The 20,637-nt window shown below is 39.1% G+C and overlaps 1 protein-coding gene across 1 annotated transcript in view; it reads left to right on the top strand.

Moving 5' to 3' along the window:
• ST8SIA6 (ST8 alpha-N-acetyl-neuraminide alpha-2,8-sialyltransferase 6) overlaps positions 1-19,525 on the top strand; it is a 42,363-nt gene extending 22,838 nt beyond the window's left edge. Inside the window, exons 5-9 of the mRNA XM_029283183.1 lie at positions 3,779-3,865; positions 16,459-16,603; positions 17,273-17,382; positions 18,378-18,470; positions 19,057-19,525. Coding sequence (XP_029139016.1) covers positions 3,779-3,865; positions 16,459-16,603; positions 17,273-17,382; positions 18,378-18,470; positions 19,057-19,525 — 904 coding nt within the window. The remainder of the gene's footprint in view (positions 1-3,778; positions 3,866-16,458; positions 16,604-17,272; positions 17,383-18,377; positions 18,471-19,056) is intronic.
• Positions 19,526-20,637: the final 1,112 nt, after the last annotated feature.

Raw genomic sequence — 20,637 nt, 5'->3', positions numbered from 1 at the left:
GGGGGGGGGGGGGGGGGTGGGGTGGAGGAGAAGTGGGATCTGATATTAATCAATCAATCACCCCCATTGCACTGTTTCCCCACTGGTACGCCAAACTGACTGGCAAACACACATCTTTATCTATATTTATCCTGTCTTATGAAAAGATAGGAGTGTTGGGGCCCACCTCACATTGACGGGGGGCAAAATGTTCCAGAGGGCAGGAGCAACAGCAGAGAAGGCCCTCCTGGTAGACCCCACCAGCCAGAATAATCAGGCTGACTGGACCCGCAGAATGCCTCCTCTGCCGGCACGAGTGGTACAGGCCGGTTTTATACATTAACTATATTATATACAATTCATTTAAAGTGATCCAGGCAAGCCAAAAGATTGGATACGCCTGTTTTAGACTTTTAGTTCTATTTTAATTTTGTTCTGTGCTGTCAGAGTCAGTTGGTTATGAGATGGACAGCTATATAAACATAAATAAATAAAATACAAGTGTCAAATCCCGGCTGAAAAGCCCAACGAAGTAAAACACCGGAGACACAACGATCCCTAATATAAACTTTAATCAGGCATAACATACTGGCGGATAGAAGGAAAGCTAGCTCTGCCAATATGGCGGGAAACAGATAATTAAAAGAGTAAAACTTTTCCTCCCTCTCTGACAGTTCAGGTCACATTGTCCAATTAATCTTCCAGTAGTTGTTATAAGAAGATACCTTTGGCTCGCCAAAACATTTCTTCAGCAGCTTCGGCTCTCACACTGATAGGGAACATCTATGGATCCTAAGCTTACCCCTCCCCTCACGCAACTGTAGGCATGCTAGAAGCAATATGGCAGTCCCAATAAAATACATCTTCGTATCTTGATAGGCTGGACCCCTAAAGAGGAGGAAAACAAAAAGGAGTACACATAATCACTCATTAACCTTTCCCTTGCACAGGCCCCGGCTTCCGAGGGTACTTAGTGTGGAATTGCGTTATCAAACAATCTGCTTTTACATGATGAGCTTTTACCTATCTAGTTTCTGACAATGGATAATCCTCCCATTGGATCAAGTACTGTAATTTCCCTCTGGATTCTAGAATCGAGAATTCATTTGACCTCATAATGTGCTTCCCCTCTACCATTATTGGGGCTGGGGCTGCCTTCCCTATTGGTCTCCCCGATACCGTTTCAGTAAGTTGTAGTGGAATACTGGATGCACTTTACCCAATATTCTTGGTAGTTTGAGTTTTACTGTTACCGGATTGATGATTTTTATGATATATGTACCTCCGCCCTAACTTCTTGCAAGTTTGTTTCAACTTAAGATACTTAATAAATGATACACTTTATCCCCTACATGGAATACCTCCTGGGGAGCTCGCTTCTTATCTGCTTGTTTTTTCTGACTTTCGGCTGCTTTGGCTAAAGCCTTCTTTCCATCGCTCCAAACACGTTGGAACGAATCTACCCATTCGGTTAAGGTTAATGCCCCCATGAGGTCTCGGTACTCCTTCAGGACTGGCTGCTGTTCCTCCCCCTTCTCTGACGCTCCCTTGCTCTGCTCAAGGGTTTTCCTCAACCCCCCCCCCCTTCCCAGCCTGCTCATTTCTCTCAAAAGAGGAGCTTAGGCCTTGCTTCCTCATAATTACTCGCTTGGAGTTTTTTTCCCAATAGATCCAGGGCCCCACTTGGCTAACCTGGCCAGGCCCCTTTGGGGCAGCCATAAAGTGGATTCTTCTTAAGCTTCAAGGGAGTCAGGACTACGGGAGCCTCTGGGGGGTTGGAGCCGGGCACATCATTGGCCTATGGCCCTCCTGGCCATAGCGGAAGCACATGGGGGGTGCAACCAGATGTCCCACAGGGACCAGAGATTCTGCTGCTGGCTGATTTCTCCCTAAGGTGCGCCTCTCCTGACTTAGTGACCAGTCCAAAACTTCCAAGGCTTTGTACACTGCCAGGTCTAGCTCCACAGTGGTGGCCAACTGCTACCATCACTGAACCAGTCTGGGATCCTTTGGGCTAGGCACAGGTGAAATAGGTTGCGGCTTAGTTCCTCTCAGAAGTATTGGACCAGGGGCTTCTACAGCCAGTGCCTCAGCTTCTCCTCAGTATTTCTGAAATCTCTGTTGGGCCTGTTTCTCCTCAGTATTTCTGAAATTTCTGTGACATTCCAGGCCTCTGTCTCTGCTCGTTGGGTTTGTGTGGGCTCTGGGGCTGCAGAAAAATGCATCCGGATGAGTCAGCTCAAAAACATCTTCATCATGGAGATCTGTCACCTATTCTGCCACCTCTCATTTGAGGCTGGCCACTACGACATCCACTCGAGCCTTGTCACCAGGGTATTCCACTCCATGTCGGTCAAAATAGGACCAGACTTGGTTGAGGAAAAATGCCAGTTTCTCGGGGTTCCCATCAAAAGTTGCTTTCAGTGGCTGGAGCAGAGGCAGCTTTGGTGTGGGCCAGGGTTCCAGTATCCAAACTCAGCCATACAGGTACATCCATGGATGAGCTCCATACCCAGGGGCTGGTGGTGGTCACCAGTCTATTCGCCCAGGTTGAGAAGCAGGCACCGATAGCAGACTGTGAGCCTTCAGCCCTGGACTGGGGTCGGACTGCAGAAACAGCCCCAGTTGCAGGGTAGCTGCTCCTCCAACCACCACAGCCGCCACTCCTGCTGAGTGCTGGGGTGAAGGGACTGGTGTCAGCTCTGGGAGTGGAACCAAGCCCCCACTGGGATCTGGGATCCTGCCGTGGGACCAACTCCTCTCCTCGGACCTCCAAGCTGCTGGACTTTTGCCTCAGTTGATCCACTGACTGGTTGCCACATACCGGCAAGTAGAGCTCTCTCAGTGCTGGCCATTCTGAGGTTCTTTGTTCCCACCACTACAGTTCTCTGCCCAGTTCAGGTTGAAGGTAGTACAATGGAAATTCGGCTTCAGCGGCCTTTCACAGTCCCTCTCACCGCTTCTCCAATTTGGGTTGATTGAACATGATTGCTCAACCCGTCCATTCCAGGACTGGGATCGGCTCCTTCCGCTCAACCTGTTCTTTGGGGCATGTAGATGCTGGTGGGGTTCTGAAGCTGCTTTCAGCCCCATCTGGGGTCCCACTGATTGACCCCACCTGGCTCCAGCCGGTTGTTCCATTTCAGGCATCTTCTCCTGAGTTTTCACTACCCCTCTGGAGGCTACCAGAAAGGGCGTAGGGGCTCAGGACTTAATAGAATTAAGTCGAAAAAAGGGCTAGCTTAATGTCAAATCCTGGCTGAAGAGCCCAACAAAGTGGCGATCTCTAATGTAAACTTTAATCAAGCATACCATACCGGCAGATAGAAGGAAAGCTAGCTCTGGCAGTATGGCGGGAAACAGATAATTAAAAGAGTAAAACTTTCCCTCCCTCTCTGACAGTTCAGGTCACACTGTCCAATTAATCTTCCAGCAGTTGTTATGAGAAGAAAACTTCTACTCCCAAAACATCTTTTCAGCAGCTTCTGTTCTCACACTGATAGGGAACATCTGTGGATCCCAAGCTCTTCCCGCTTCCCTCCCCTCTCGCAACTGTAGGCAAGCTAGAAGCAATATGGCAGTCCTAAGAAGATAAATTTTCATAGGTTGATAACAAGTCACAAAGAAAGTAAAACTTTGCAATAGGTTACTGCAAACTTTTTTCTCTTACCATGGAGACCAGGATTTTTCTTAGCAAGCACATCCTTTCAACTCTATATGTCTATTTCATCAGATGTTGGGAAAGAAACGTTAATATAACTCTGTTTCATTGCTATGTGTTTAATTCTTTTTCTTTTAGATATTCTGAAGATTATTATTTGCAAATAGTTGATAAATTACAAAACTGTACCTGGAATAGAAGGCCACAAGAATATGCCAAATTCAGGTAAGGGAATTTGGAAATGAGCCCCATTGAATCTGTGGAACTAGCTAGTGTAACACATAAACTTAGTCTCTTGTTTTCTTAATTCTGCAGAATCATCTGCAGAAGAACTTTAATGAAACTATGATATACTGAAATAATAAAATTTTATTTTTAACTCTCTAACTTGAAATACAGTATACTACTGTTTGCATTTTTTTTACTAGTTTGGGAATACAGTGCTATATTAGGGCAATTTTCAGTGGTATGAAAACTAGAGAAATGATCTGTAATACTACTTTTTCTTTCAATTTTTGTGGATGAATTGCAGAATTAACCAGAATTAGCTTAATGGCTGCAGCTTTTTTTAACAATACAGATAATACTTCCTTCTATGAAATATTACATAGGATGCTATTATATGAGCAGTGTATGTCCTTATATTACATTTATGTGAACATGTATTTATATTAGATATTAAATTTATTTTGCCCAAATATGTTTCTTTGTGGAGCAGAGACAGGCAGATATATATTTTTAGCTGCAGGCCACACTCTGTTGTTAGGGGCAGGAAATTGCAATGACATAGCAATGTGGTTGAAATGTTCAGTAACAGGATCTCTTGCTTTTTTGTCTTTGTTTTGTTTTTAAAATAAATGTTGTCTAGTAAAAGGTTGTTTTGCTTTTTTTGTTAAAAATGTTTTTTTCACCAAAAGATACCATTTAAATGCCTTTCGGAAATGAACAGAAAGATCATGGACAATAAAGCCACCAGTGGCTCAATTTGTATGATACGTTTACCCATATTAATAGTCAATAAATCCTTGTTCTGGTTTTGCACAACACACTGAATCATGGACTAATTAGACAGGGTACTTTGAAGAAATGCAATTTGTATTCTCTGCATCATGCAAAGACCAGCCAACAGTGAGCAATCATATTTGTGACGTGCTCTTTCTAGATTTAAATAAAAGCTCTTATCAACTGCTAGGGAATTAAGAGAAGGGATTGGCAACCACATCCTGTTTCCGAACTAGCCTTGTGGAAGGCAGGATGTTGAACTGGAAAGAATTTTGCTCTAGGATGGCTGTCAAAGGTGATGCGGCCCTGTTATATTTTGTTGAACATACCAAACCTAAGAACTTGAAAGTCAAACTAATTTCAGTATGCATGTGCTTTGGCTGGTTCTTACTGCTCAAAATATTGCAAAAGTGTCTTAGAATGGATGAGTATTTGCTCATCTTTTCAGTCTTTTGAAAAGAAGCCTCCTGTAAAGCCTCCTTCAGTATTATATTCTCCGGATGAGTTTGGGAAACGGCTTAGGTAGTTCTTAGGTAATATAGGAATTTGGGGAGATGGAGCCATAGCACAACTCTTAAGTTTTCAGGTTGGAGAAGGCTATTTAATAGCATTCAACATCTTGTGGCCGGATCCAAGCCTGCTGATGCCTGAAGCTGTAGGAAATATTACACTGCATTTTATGGGGTGGACAATAAACAATAGAAGCTAATATTTTAAAGGGCGATGTATAAAATGTGAAAAAGAGTATGCATTACAATGAGACCAGTTTGACATAGTGGTTAAGGTAGCAGGCTAGACTGGGAAACTTTGAGTTCTAGTCCCATCTTAGACACAAAGCAATTCCAAATCACCTTGCCAAGACTTAAAAGCGCTCCCACTTCCATATACCGTATACCTCCTGATTTATTTATAACTCATATATAACACAAATAAATTTTTAGCAAGTAACTAGTTTTGAAAGCAATGTCCAGGTCAAAAATAAAAATAACAATTTAAAAAGCAGATTTTAAAAAATATTCTATATAGTACTTCTTGTAATTCAAATATGATACAGTATAAAGATTCCAAACCCAAGCCTTTTATTTTCTGTCAGTAACCGGGGAACTGAAATACAAAATAGGCATATTTTCATTTCTGCATGTGTAATCAACTGAATTGTCAATGATTCTGTGAGAAAGTATCTTATGACAAGTATCTGCTTCCATGTAGCTGTCTTTCCTCAGTGCTTTTCCTTTTTATAATTTTCAGAAACTAGACATTAAAATTTTACTGGGATCTTTCTTTGAAAAAACAGAGAATAGCAAGCCTTCTAATCTTTTCATAAATATGAGTAAACAGCCTTTTCCTGTTAAAAAAAATACTGTAGTCCTGGAATTTTTTAGTTCAAATACATATTATGTGCTCATATGTGTGTTACTTGCAAAGAGCCAAATGTATTATGAAAACTAACCAAACAATCCTCTGGGAAGTTTGGGTTCAGAGTCCAGAAAGTGTCTCTAGAAGTGTGGAAGAAACAGATTCTATGTTTTTACAAAAGGTGTACTGAGTGTTAATGGCAGGTAAGATAGGTTGATCCTAGCAGGTAAACTGGGAATGATTGAGAAGTTTCTGATTTCTACTGATCTCCCAATGTAATTAGTTGCATATTCTGGTCTACATTCTTCTCATGCAGTGATAATCCGTCTTCATAGGACAACAGTCATACAAAATAATTGACACGCATAGGGGCTCCCTTGAGATAGATAGGCCATAGTTGCCCCCTTCAAATCAAACAAAGCATGGCATAAAATGGCAGAGATGTACAGAACCAGTGTTGGGCACTATCAGGACTAAAATAATTGTTTGAGCATCCTGTTTATACAAGTATTCATAAACGCACACACATATACACACAGAGAGACATAGTAGTCTATGATTATGGTCAAGGATTTGGCACCACATACAACTTTCAATAAAAAAAACAGTATTTAATTAATGAGCAGGATGGAATAGTTAGTGTGCAGAGAGCTTAACATCAATCACCAACCCAGACAGATCATTTTAAATAGGAAGTTTGAAGCAGAGAGGGTGTCTGTCATCTGTCACCATCTGTGGTGACAAATCAATTCTCAGTTGAAATACACAGCCTGCTAATTAGCCTACATTTTTGTTTATGTTGTTGGCCTAAATACAAATGCTGTAATTCTAGGCTAAAGCTGCAGTGGAAATAAAAGGAGACAACTATTATGGCAGAAAGATATGTTAATAGGTATATGCAACAACAGTTGCTAAGAAAAACTTGATTTAGGAGCAGGTGATTTGAAATGTACTGCAGAATTCCAGAAACATTTTCAATGTATCTGATTTAAGGGATTCTGTATTGCTCTTCAAAAGAAAACATTTTTCTAGAACACCTTATGAGCCTATATCTATTGATATTATGAGCCAAATCAGAAAATACAGATTCCTAATAACTATCAGACCAAACTTAGTCACTGGACCAAACTGGTGTTCAAATGTATCAATTAATCAGATTAAATATTTGTTAGTTGGAAAACCTGAAACAATGGAAATAAGGTTTATTAAAAGACTCCAATGCAAAATAAATAAATATTAGTATTAGAAGTACTGAAAGAATAAAAACATCTCTGCCTGGTGCCAAAATCTACTTTTGACCTGTCTTAGGCATGAAAGCCATCTAGATGACTTTGGGCCGGTCATTCTTTATCAGCCCACCTTACAGGGTTGTTGTTTTGGGGAAAACAGGAGGAGAAAGGAGTATTATTTGTGTTCACTGCCTTAAGTAATTTATAATTTCCTCAAATACTGTAGGCTCAAATCAAGAAAAATGGAACTGGAAATAAATGGGTTGATTAATGCTTATTTGATACAAGCATAATGTCCTATTTGGACAGCAATCTTGCCGATTCCCGCATATACAAGATCAAATCTGAATCAGTCACCGGAAGCAAAAAATTATTTTTCTAAAGTTTCAGACCCATGTTGGAGCCAATCATCAGGAAACTTCCAGCATGAGCCCAAAAGCTTGGACAAATAAACCTTTGGCCCAGTGACTGACTCAAATTGGATCCTGCAACATTATCCTTGGACACGTATATTTGTCTTCATTTGTGAGAGATATGGACAGCCAGCGCTTCATACCTACATATACTTTTGAATGCACATATTTTAAACACTCAGGGTAGTAGCTTTTATTTTTTTTAATGTTTTTATTAACTGAATATAAAACAAAAATAAATACCACAGAAAGTTATAATTTTTTTAAAAGATACAGATATATTTGTATATACATAAATATATATCAAAATTCCAAACGTGTTTAGTTTTGTTGTATGCTGTCCAGAATCATTTGCTTGGGAGATTGGTGGCTATATGAGTTAGATACTGTAAATATATATATACATGCATACATGCATACATACATACAGTACATACATAAAATATAAGCATTTCAATAAAAAGTAACTATAATTTATTATAATCATCCATAGCTAATTTACATTTGTTAAGATTCAGGCATACATTCCCAATAGCCTTGTAATAATCTGCTTAGACCTGGAGGAACAAATGGCAAATGATCTTTTCCTCTTCCCAATTGTCTTTAATTATCTGGCTGGTAATATCAAAGATATGCATAATATATCCTTTCCAAATAGAATCTTTATATCTTGTTTCATAATTACAATGGTAGCTTCTGCAGTTCGATTTATACAACATGCACCAGATCCATTTATTTAAAAGTATGCTATCCAGTCATGATCCCTTGGGGAAAGCTACTGTAATTTTTATAGTACAGAGAGTCTGTGTCGTATAGCTGGTCTCTTTTTGTGATCTGAATTTAGACACTAATCTTTAATTCCTACATAAAGTATTTTTAAAATAAAGCTTTGTAGGTAACCAATCTCAGCAGGGGCAGCATTTGACTGTGCTCAGCTGGTCTCCAAAAGCTAAGCAAGCCTGATAGCATTTGAATGGGGATCATAGAAAACCCCAAAACTTTGGGACTGAGAAAAAATAAAAATGAAAACACCTCAGAAAATGGCAGCTGCAAAGCAGTTTCATATTGCTGCTAAGAAAACTACATAAATATGCCCAGGAAGATACTGATTCTGACTTGAAAGAAATATTTTTATATTGCTATAAGTAATACGATATGATATGATACAATACAATACAATACAATAGAGTTGGAAGGGACCTTGAAGGTCTTCTAGTCCAACCCCGTTTAGGCAGGAAACACTATACCATTTCAGACAAATGGTTGTCCAATGTCTTCTTAAAAACTTCCAGTATTGGAGCATCCATAACTTCTGGAGGCAAGTTGTTCCAATAATTAATTGTTCTGTCAGGAAATTTCTCCTTAGTTCTAGGTTGCTTCTCTCTTTGGTTAGTTTCCATCCATTGCTTCTTGTCCTGCCTTCAGGCGCTTTGGAGACTAGCTTGACTCTCCTTTGTGGCAGCCCCTGAGATATTGGAACACTGCTATCATGTCTCCCCTCGTCCTTCTCTTCATTAAACAGAGAGGAGGTTTGTTCTCTGAGCTTGTTGGAGGCTTCTGAACATTTTTTTACCAGTCAAGGTAACATTTTCAGTGGAATCTAGGGAATGTCAGTGTTGGTGTTCTTCTGATTATAAGAGTGGTCAGTAAGTCTTGTGATGGGAGGGTTACTTCAGGTGAGGGTCTAGTGACGGTTCTTGTCAGTTGTGGGTCATGTCAGGTGAGAGTCTTGTGATGGGTCTTGTGATGGGGAGGGTCATTGGGAGGTGAAGTGCTGGTTGGGGGGTTGGGGGTTTGGTTGAAGGTTGGTGCTGTTGCTCATTAGTTGTGAGATTGATTTGAATTCTCAGGGTTCATAGGTTGGTTCTAGGCCAATGTGTCTGTTGAAGGAATTGCTTGTGGCGTGCTAGGCTTCGATGAACTTGTGAGTGTCGAGTGATTATAGGCGCTAAAATCAAAACATTACCAATATTTATTTTGGCACAATTGTATTCATCAAGAAATGAGGAAGGAATATTTTAACAAATATTCTTGTGTTGTCTCTTGTCCCACTGATGCATAGTATTAACATAATACTGCTTGATTGCATTTACCTCATTAGATGAAGCATAAAATTAATCAGAAATCTTTTGTATTAGTTTCTAATTTTAAAAAATATTGGGCCATTTCTGGTTATATTGCAATAATGCTCTCTGGGTTGGGAATAGCTTTGCTTCTGAATATTATACACCACAGAGACATTTTAACTGATATTCAAAACTTTGGCAAAACCAGATTCTTGCATACAGCAGTACACAGTTCTCTTTTTTACATAAATGTACTTCGTAAAATGCAGATTTAACATGAAAACATTGCACAAAATATAGTAGAATTTGTACTTGGATTACTGCAATGCCCTCCACAGCAGTGGCTCAGCAGTTAAGACACCGGGCTTGTCAACCAGAAAGCTGGTAGCCCAGGTTTGAGACCTGAGGGCCACACAACAGGATGAGCTCCCATTCTTGCCCCAGCTCCTGACAATCCAACAGTTCAAAAGCATGCAATGTGAGTAGATAAATAGGGACCACTTTGGTGTGAAAGTAACAGTGCTCTGTGAAGTCATGCTGGCCACATGATTGCGGAAATGTCTTTGGACAGCGCTGGCTCAATGGCCCTGAAACGGAGATGAGCACCATCTCCTATAGCTGGCAACAACTAGCAGAGTAAAATCATTGGGGACTCCTTTTTTTAAAAAAATTAAAAAAAATTCTACTTTAACTGGTTCACAATGCAGAAGTGCATACACTAATGTGGGCCCTAGATTTGCCCATGTAACATCTTTGTTGCATGAGCTGTATTGGCTTCCAGGTTTTTCTGGATGCAATTTAAGGTGTTGGTCATCCCCTTTAAAGCCTATATGGCACATGGCCAGTTTGTATGTGGGATCACTTTTCCTTAAATCATTAACTCTTAATTCCCTAAATTTACCCATCCTACTAGGTCAGATAGGGTGCACACACTTCTATTCCCTTCCCTTAAATATTGCCATCAGATGGGAGCTAGGAAGTGTGCCTTTTCTGTAGCAGCCTCTGCCCTATGGAACCCTCTCCCTCTTGAAGTTTAGCAAGCCTCTACCCTGTTAGCCTTTCATAAAGCCTTTGAAGACCTGACTTTTCCCCCAAACACTGGGATAAGATTAGATGACTGAATGTTAGAAATTTGACTTGATGCCAGGTTTTTGTTTTTAACATTTTAGTGTGTTTAGTTTCATAGATTTAATATGATTGTATGTGATGTTTTAGCTTTTGATTAGGAACCGCCCAGAGTTGGTTAAAAAATAGGTGACTATATAAATTTTTTAATAATCAAATAAATAAATGACTGAATAATGAATGAAATAGTATTAATAATGAATAAAAAAAAATCATGATTTTTCCATATATGTATTGGCTCCTTTGAACTATGCTCTTCGGGGTAGTAATAGGGTAAGTAAAGCCTTACAGAATTAAAATATTTCATAAAAATCTCTTTCCTAATTTGTAACACATTGTGCACCCTATTTTCTTCCTTGGAGGATTTATTATAAAGTAGTAACTGCTGTTGCGTAATGATTATTGTGAGGGAGTTAGACAGGGAGATCATCACGAGGTGCCTGGAGGCTGTGGGGGCCTGGATGGGGGACAGAGGCTTTGGCTGAACCCTGGCAAGGCTGAATGGTTTTAGATGCATGGGACTCCAAGATCCAGAACTCTGACATCTTTAATTCTGGATGGGGTGGCACTACTACTCCAGATGGATCCAACTTGAAGGTTCTCCTAGACTCGTGATTTCTGCTCAAAAGCAAGAGAGCCTTTGCAGAACTTCAGGAGGTATGCCAATTGTGGCCTTTCTGGATCAGGAGTCCTTGTGCTCAGTCATTCAAGTCCTGGTCATCTCACACTTGGATTACTGCAAAGTGCTCTACATGGGGCTAACCTTGAAAAGCATTCGGAAGCTTCAACTTGTGCATAGTACAGCAGTGCAGGGAATTTTTGGGGCCCCTAGAGTGGCCAATGTTACACTGCTGTTCCATGAGCTGCATTGGCAGCTGCTTTTTCTGGGTGCAATTCAAGATATTGGTTATTATCTATAAAGCCATTTATTTATTTATTTATTTATTTTCACTGATTTCTATGCCGCCCTTCTCCCCACGGGACTCAGGGCGGCTCACAGCATATTAAAAAACAACACAAAAAACATTTCCCCTATAAAACCAATTAAAAACCAAATATATTTATGGCTGTGTCATTATTAAAATCTTTAAAAAATTATTCCCTATTTTATCTATAAAGCCATGCATAGCATGAGTCCTGGTTACTTAAAGAACACCGTGTCAGAGAAGGCATGCTGCAGATCCCTGTCAGTCAAGGAATCCCAGCTAGCAGGGTCCAGGAGAAGAGCCTCTCTTCCATGATCCCAGTCCTTTGGAACATCATGTGCCCTAAATATAAATAACCTTGGGTTTTTAGCGAGGTTATGAATAAAATGTAACAACAAATAATTCCTATATATAAATTTAATTCCTATATATAAATTTATCCAGGGGTAATTACCATGGGATAATTCTGAAATACTTCAGCAAGCTGAACTTCAAAATGGATTCTCTGTGAGTTGACCTTCTACCTCTACATCCTATAGCAACAAAGTGGATTGCTTCATCAAAAGCTTCAGATTAGATCAACTGAGTTTCATATTATTCAATCCAGTGCCTTCACACTTAAAAGGCCTTGCACTATAAAATTGTAATTAAAAAGCAGGTTTTTAAAATATCTAAACGCTATAGATAATATTAAAGTAGGGGAGTTACATTTTGTGACTTATCTGCTATCATGGCTGAATTTATTTGAATATTAAAAATAACAAGAAGCCTTTTTAAGTACAAAAAAAGCACCCCACTGTGCAAAATGGTCAGATCCTAACTGTATAGATACGTAACGTTTTGCCCAGAATCTTAAGAGTACTTTGTACTTTAAATCTGAACATATTACTAAGCTGAATCTGCTCTAGTCTTTATGTTAATAAACTTATTAATAAAAATGAGATGTGAAATTGGTATTATCAGTTAAGTTCTATTTATATCTAATCAATTTTTTCTGCCATGTGCTTTCCTTAACTGGACAAGAATTCTTCTTTGAAGAATTCCAAAACAAAGTCTGCAGCAATAGTATTTTCTCAATGTTGTCCAGTAATCCTGGTATTTGACCAGAAATATATCCATCTCTTATTAAAAAAAATAAGTACACAGACCTTTGTTGTTGTTGTTAATTGCGAAGTCATGTCCGACCCATTGCGACCCCATGGACAACATTCCTCCAGGTCTTCCTGTCCTCTACCATCTTCTGGAGTCCATTTAAGCTCACACCTACTGCTTCAGTGACTCCATCCAGCCACCTCATTCTCGGTCATCCCCTTCTTCTATTGCCCTCAATCTTTCCCAGCATTAGGCCTTTCTCCAGTGAGTCCTTCCTTCTCATTAAGTAGCCAAAGTATTTGAGTTTCAACTTCAGGATCTGGCCTTCTAAGGAGCAGTCGGGGTTGATCTCCTCTAGGACTGACAGGTTTGAATGCCTTGCAGTCCAAGGGACTCGCAGGAATCTTCTCCCGCACCATAGTTCAAAGGCCTCAATTCTTTGTCGCTCAGCCTTTCTTATGGTCCAACTTTCACATCCATACATTGCAACTGGAAAAACCAGGGCCTTGACTATATGTACTTTTGTTGGCAGGGTGATGTCTCTGCTTTTTAGTATGCTGTCTAGATTTGCCATAGTTTTCCTCCCCAGGAGCAAGCGTCTTTTAATTTCTTGGCTGTAGTCCCCATCTGAGGTGATCTTGGAGCCCAGGAAAATAAAATCTGTCACTACCTCCATTTCTTCTCCATCTATTTGCCAGGAATTGAGAGGGCCAGATGCCATGATTTTGGTTTTCTTAATGTTGAGTTTCAAGCCAACTTTTGCACTCTCCTTCTTCACCCACATCAAGAGGCTCTTTAGTTCCTCTTCACTTTCTGCCATTAGAGTGGTATCATCTGCATATCTTAGGTTGTTGATATTTCTCCCGGCAATCTTAATTCCAACTTTTGATTCATCTAGCCCTGCGTTTCTCATGATATGCTCTGCATATAAGTTAAATAGGCAGGGCAACAGAATACAGCCTTGCCGGACTCCTTTCCCAATTTTGAACCAATCAGTGGTTCCGTGTCCAGTTCTCACTGTTGCTTCTTGACCCACATATAGGTTTCTCAAGAGACAAATAAGATGGTCTGGTACTCCCATCTCTTTAAGAACTTGCCACAATTTGTTGTGATCCACACAATCAAAGACTTTAGCATAGTCAATGAAGCAGAAGTAGATGTTTTTCTGGAACTCCCTAGCTTTTTCCATGATCCAGCGTATGTTGGCAATTTGATCTCTAGTTCCTCTGCCTCTTCAAAATCCTGCCTGTACTTCTGGTAGTTCTCGACCCACATACTGCTGAAGTCTAGCTTGTAGGATTTTAAGCATAACTTTACTAGCATGTGAAATGAGTGCAATGGTGTGATAGTTTGAACATTCTTTGGCATTGCCTTTCTTTAGAACTGGAATGTAAACTGACCTTTTCCAATCCTGTGGCCACTGTTGATTTTCCAAATTTTCCAAATTTGTTGGCAAATTGAGTGTAGTACTTTTACTGCATCATCTTTTAAGATTTTGAATAGCTCAGCTGGAATACTGTCACCTCCACTAGCTTTGTTGTTGCTCAGATTTCCTAAGGCCCATTTCACTTCACATTCTAGGATGTCTGGTTCAAGGTCAGTGACCACCCCATCGTGGTTATCTGGGACGTTATGCTCGTTCTTGTATAGTTCTTCTGTGTAGTTTTGCCACCTCTTCTTAATCTCTTCTGCCTCTGTTAGGTCCATGCCATTATGGTCCTTTATCATGGCCATCTTTGCACGAAATGTTCCCTTCATATCTCTAATTTTTTTGAAGAGATCACTGGTCCTTCCTATTCTGTTGTTTTCTTCTATTTCTTTGCACTGTTCATTTAAGAAGGTATTCTTATCTCTTCTAGCTATTCTCTGGAATTCTGCATTCAATTGGGTGTATCTTTCTCTTTCTCCTTTGCCTTTAGCTTCCCTTCTTTCCTCAGCTATTTGCAAAGCTTCCTCAGACAGCCATTTTGCTTTCTTGCATTTCTTTTTTTGGGGGGATGGTTTTAGTTGCTACCTCTTGTACAATGTTGCAAACCTCCGTCCATAGTTCTTCAGGCACTCTGTCTATCAGATCTAATTCCTTAAATCTATTTGTCACCTCTACTGTATATTCATCAGGAATACGATTTAGTTCATACCTGTGGCCTAGTGTTTTTCCCTACTTTCTTCAATTTAAGCCTAAATTTTGCAACAAGAAGCTCATGATCTGAGCCATAGTCAGTTCCTGGTCTTGTTTTTACTGACTGTATAGAGCTTCTCCATCTTTGGCTGCAGAGCACATAGTCAATCTGATTTCTGTGTTGACCATCTGGTGATATCCATGTGTAGAGCCGTCTCTTGGGATTGTTGGAAAAGAGTGTTTGTTATGACCATCGTATTCTCTTGACAAAATTCTATCAGCCTATGCCCTGCTTCATTTTGTACTCCAAGGCCAAACTTGCCTGTTATTCCAGTTATCTTTTGGCTTCCTACTTTAGCATTCCAATCCCCCATGATGATAAGGACATCATTTTTGGTGTTAATTCTATAAGGTGCTGTAGGGCTTCATAGAACCGGTCAATTTCATCCTTTTCAGCACCAGTGGTTGGGTCATAGATTTGGACTACTGTGATATTGAATGGTTTGCCTTGGATTCAAACTGAGATCATTCTGTCATTTTGGGGATTGTATCCCAGTATTGCTTTTCCTATTCTTTTATTGACTATGAAGGCTGCTCCATTTCTTCTGAGGGATTCTTGCCCGCAGTAGTATACCTGATGGTCATCTGAGTTAAATTCACCATTCTTGTCCATTTTAGTTCGCTGATTCCTAAGATGTCAATGTTCAGTCTTGTCATCTCTTGTTTGACTACGTCTAGCTTGCCTTGATTCATGGATCTTACATTCCAGGTTCCTATGGAGAAAAGATCTTTACAGCATAGGATTTTCCTTTCACCACCAGATATATCCACAGCTGAGCGTCCTTTAGGCTTTGGCCCAGTCGCTTCATTCTTTCTGGCGCTACTAGTACTAGCGCTCTGCTCTTCCCCAGTAGCATATTGGACACCTTCCAACCTGAGGGGCTCATCTTCCAGCATCATATCTTTTTTCCTTTTAGTACTGTCCATGGGGTTTTCATGGCAAAGATACTGGAGTGGTTTGCCATTTCCTTCTCCAGTGGATCACATTTTGTCAGAATTCTCTGCTATGACCTGGCCATGGGTGGCCCTGCACAGCATAACTTATAGCTTCATTGAGTTACGCAAGCCCCTTCACCACGACAAGGCAGTAAATAACAAAATAACTTTGGTGTTTCATTGCTTGAAAATAAAGTATAAAGCTCAGTAATCCAGAAAAGTTCTTGGTGAACCTTCTTCACCATGATGTCCTCAAAAATATGTTGCATTCCAACTCTTAAAATCCTCAGCTAGCCTTTGTTGGCCAAACTGGATGAATTATATGAATTGAAATCCAACTTATCTCAAGAATGTCTTGTTGGGGACATTCATGCATGTTTATAATAATAAACAATATGAATCAGAAGTTAATTTTATTTGATAATGATTATCATCATATTGATATCTCTACTAAACTCATTATACTGATCTTTCATTTTTATTATGAACTTTAGGGCAGAGCTTGCTTCATGCTGTGATGCTGTGCATAATTTTATTGCTTCTCAAAATAATACCCCATTGGGAAGCAACATGACTTATGAAGTGGACAATAAAAAAACCATCCATATTACAGAGGACATATTTCAGATGTTGCCAGAGGTAAGAAGAGCTCTGATGATATCATAAACAAAACAGTATAAGACCAAAAAAAGGTAGAGAAAAAATATTTTTTAGTTCAACTTTGACAAGAATAGTTAAAAAAATTAAATTCTACTCTATTCAGCTCTAGTCAGATGTGAAGTCCAATCCCATCTCACCAGAACTGGAGAATGTCTCTTGCTTGAGAAACTATTGTCAGCTTGAAAGACATGATTAGGCAAAATACAATGACTCAAATGTAAAATTGCTTCATACTTCATGTTCTAGCATTTTAGAAAGCACATATGGTAAGAAATTATGGAGATACACTATAGGAGGATATCCATTCATTGACTGGATTCACATTTCATGTTAAACCCTTATATACTTTAGTCTTGATTGGTATATAAATGCTGCTATTATAATGTTGTAGACCATGTTTATGGCTTTGCAATGACATTTCAACAAACCATGATTAAATTAAAAAAAAATTCTTAGTTCAATGTGTGTACCCAGAATTATTTGGCCCCTGGAAAATATTGGGAGTTTAAAGATAGGAGACTTATACTCACCAGCAATAGACATAATGATCTATCTTCATCATTCAGTAACTACTTTAAATAAGAAAAGAAGTGCATACCCTTGCCCTTTTAAACTCTGACACAGTCTGTCACTGTCTCTTGTTTTCAGTCTCAGCCTCTGGATTTTCCTTTCAAGCAGTGTGCAGTTGTTGGAAATGGAGGAAATCTCAAGAGTTCTAATTGTGGAGCTGAAATTGATAAATCTGACTTTGTGTTTAGGTGAGAAATTTTAAGTATGATAATCAACTCACTGCAGCCCATTAATAAGAAAGGGAGTGAACCAGCCTTTTCCAATGTGGTCATGTTGGCTATGGATGGCTGGAGTTATAGCCTAACATATCTAGAAGATGAAGGAACATGTTGTAAAAGAATATAAAGATCATTAACTGCAAAAATAACAGTTTGTCCCCGCCTTTCAGTACCAGTTGATTGTGCTGGAGTTTAGATGTTCAGTATACAATATGGTCAGTTCTAAGTGGAATAGCAAGCAAAGGTTAAGTTGGGTTATTTTGCTATATTTGCTTTTTTATTGCTATGTAATGAAATCTGCTTCATTAGATCCATACATGTGTTGAGGTCAGAGATCCATGCATGTGTTGAGGTCAGAGATCCATACATGTGTTGAGGTGAGCTTAATACTGAGGTTTTCTAGTGAATGTAGACTTCCCTCTCCACAATTTTCTATCCCCAAATGATCTGTTGAAGTACTTCCATTGTAGCTTGTTGCAAACATAACTGGACTTAAGAACAACCTTACATCTGAAGAATTACCGCTGTTCCATCTATTTTCCTTTTGAAAGGCTGACAATAGGGATAACATGGTACCTGTTACTCATTTTTAGTAGATACATAAATTAGTCATTTCAAATCCATCTGAATAATTGGTCATCATCCCATTTTATGGAAGGAATGCTGTAAGTTAATTAGGATTCATAATTTTGAGCCTCAAATATGATACATTTTCAGCATACCGAAACATAGATTCCATTAATTCCTTAAAGGCATATTTAGAATAAGCCTTAGAAATACAATCCTTCACATGCAGTGATGAGACTATAAAAGTGATGAAATTACAATTCTCAGAATTCAACTGGCTAGAAGATGGATAGTGCCTGATTTGGTAAAATTAATGTACCTTTTAATACTTGAGAGAAATCTGACTGCTATAATAGAAAAATAGGAGTGGAATCTAAATACCTTTTGTAAAATTACAGGTGCAACCTTCCCCCAACCAGTGGAAGTGTCAGTCAAGATGTTGGCAATAAGACAAACCTTGTAACTATTAACCCAAGCATTATAGCTCAGAAGTGAGTATAACTGTGGTATTATTTGCAATCTGTGTTTAATTATTAGGCTAAACATCCCAGAAGCTCACTAGTGTGTCATCATCATCACCATGGCTTCTCAGTTCTACTGGCTTCATTTATGGTCCCAAACTCCCTCTTAAAAAGGCAGGCTAATGCAAAGAGAGACCTCTTATGTTTGTCACTGTTGGAAAAGTATAGCTTTTGTTCCCACAAATGTCTCCATCTCTATGAGATCAAGAAAGTATTCGAATAATGAAAACCATTATCTAAAAAGTGGCAATGGGCTTTCTTGTCTCTCAATGCTCCTTAAGGTTTTGCTTCAGTGCTGTAGCTACTTTTATGTTATGCATTGACTGAACATAGGAACCAAAAGGAAAAGGGGGAAATAGATTCTCCACAAAACAAAATTTGCATAGTCATTTTGTTAAAAGTGGCTCACTTTGTCTACAAACTAAATACTGGTAAATTTAAATAAACTGTAAGCTCGTTCTGTCTGCCTGTCTACAGTTAAACTACTGCTGCTTAAGGTAGGTGCTCTGCATTTTTAGCACATATCCACATCCAGTTTCTTTGCTCTTATGACCAGATATAACAGACTGAATGATCAGAAGGCCACCTTCCTGGAAAACATTGCAAGTTATGGAGAAGCTTTCCTTTTGCTACCTGCTTTTTCCTTTAGAAGCAACACAGCAGCATCTTTCAAAGTGCATCACACCCTGAAAGAGTTCAGTGCGAAGCAGAAGGCCATATTTTTCTATCCAAGGTATCTCAAAAGTCTTGCTCAATTCTGGAGAACTAAGGGTGTCAAAGCCTATCGGCTGTCTTCTGGCTTCATGATCACCAGTGCAGCAGTGGAACTCTGTGAGAATGTGAAGCTGTATGGGTTTTGGCCTTTCTCCAAAAGCATAGCAGGCGTCCCCATAAGTCATCACTACTATGACAACCAACTTCCAAAGCCTGGTTTCCATGCCATGCCCAAAGAGTATAACCAGATTCTCCAGCTCCATGGAAGAGGTATCCTAAAGTTGCAGTTTGGCAAATGTTTGACAGTGTAGCCCAAGGTATGTTTTTGCTTCAGAATGGAGGGCACTTCTGTCAAGCCATGCATTCCTATTTTGGTAGAGGGGAGAACAGTTTATGATAGCCAATGCCAGAAGAGATGGATGCTGGAGCTCAAACTGGGTTGTAAAACCTCTTTTCTCTCTCTCTTTCTAATGCTCCTTTTTCTTTCTTTATGACAGTCCCTCTGTTTATAACATCCCCTTCTCTAATTCTTCTACTTTACCCACTCATTGACATTTCCCACAATTATTGTCTATAAAGGGCTTTTGAAATGAGGACACCTGCACAGAATTACGGTGAGAATCAGAGGGTGCATTAGGATCGTAGATTTGTCATTTTTAGTTTCAATAAAAGAGAATATTTATAGCTCAGGGTTGAACTGTGGAGTGCTCTCTGAGTTTGGTTGTTTTCTTACAGATATTTCATTAGCCAACTAAATAAAATCATTGGTGACTCACATTGATGAAGTTATCTAAGCGGGTAATGAAATGTTTGCATGCAAACAATCAGGCTTGGAGAGCACTAAGAATTCCACATCTTTATTTTATTTGAATATCTAATAATTAATTAAGCAGCAATGGTTTCATGTTTTATAGCTGGGAAAGACAATTTGTAGCCCATAATCACATGCTTTCTTCAAAACCAAACCTCTATGATTGAGGTCAGCTACATAGTATGTTGTTGGAGATAAGAGATGCATAAAATTTGTAAAAAAAAAAAGGCCTAAAATATTTTAATATGGTTTTAAGTTTTTTAATGCCATCTAAAAATCAGAGAAAAACAGAAAATCTTGGGAGAGAAATAAATGGAGTGTTGCTAAATCAGAATTATTCTATTAAATACATCCTTGTTCCCTACAAAGATCACCAAGCACATAAATTAAAGTTTATTTCATCATATATCCAAAAACATGCACAATTTATGCAAAGATCTTTAAAAAAACAATATTTTACAGACTTACATATGAACCAACCACAGATTTGATAGTAGAGGAGATGCTAGCTTAGAATGAACAATGTTCTGCATTTTTTAAATCTTTAGGCTAAAAGAGAAACTGTATAGCTTTTTATTGAGTTTTCCAAGGAAAATAATGTTTTGGTGATAT

The sequence above is a fragment of the Protobothrops mucrosquamatus genome, unplaced genomic scaffold, assembly GCF_001527695.2.
Source record: "Protobothrops mucrosquamatus isolate PMUCROS unplaced genomic scaffold, P.Mucros_1.0 scaffold33, whole genome shotgun sequence".
Lineage (NCBI taxonomy): Eukaryota > Metazoa > Chordata > Lepidosauria > Squamata > Viperidae > Protobothrops > Protobothrops mucrosquamatus.
Note: the sequence above shows the minus strand (reverse complement) of the source record. Positions and strands in the feature narration are given on the sequence as shown.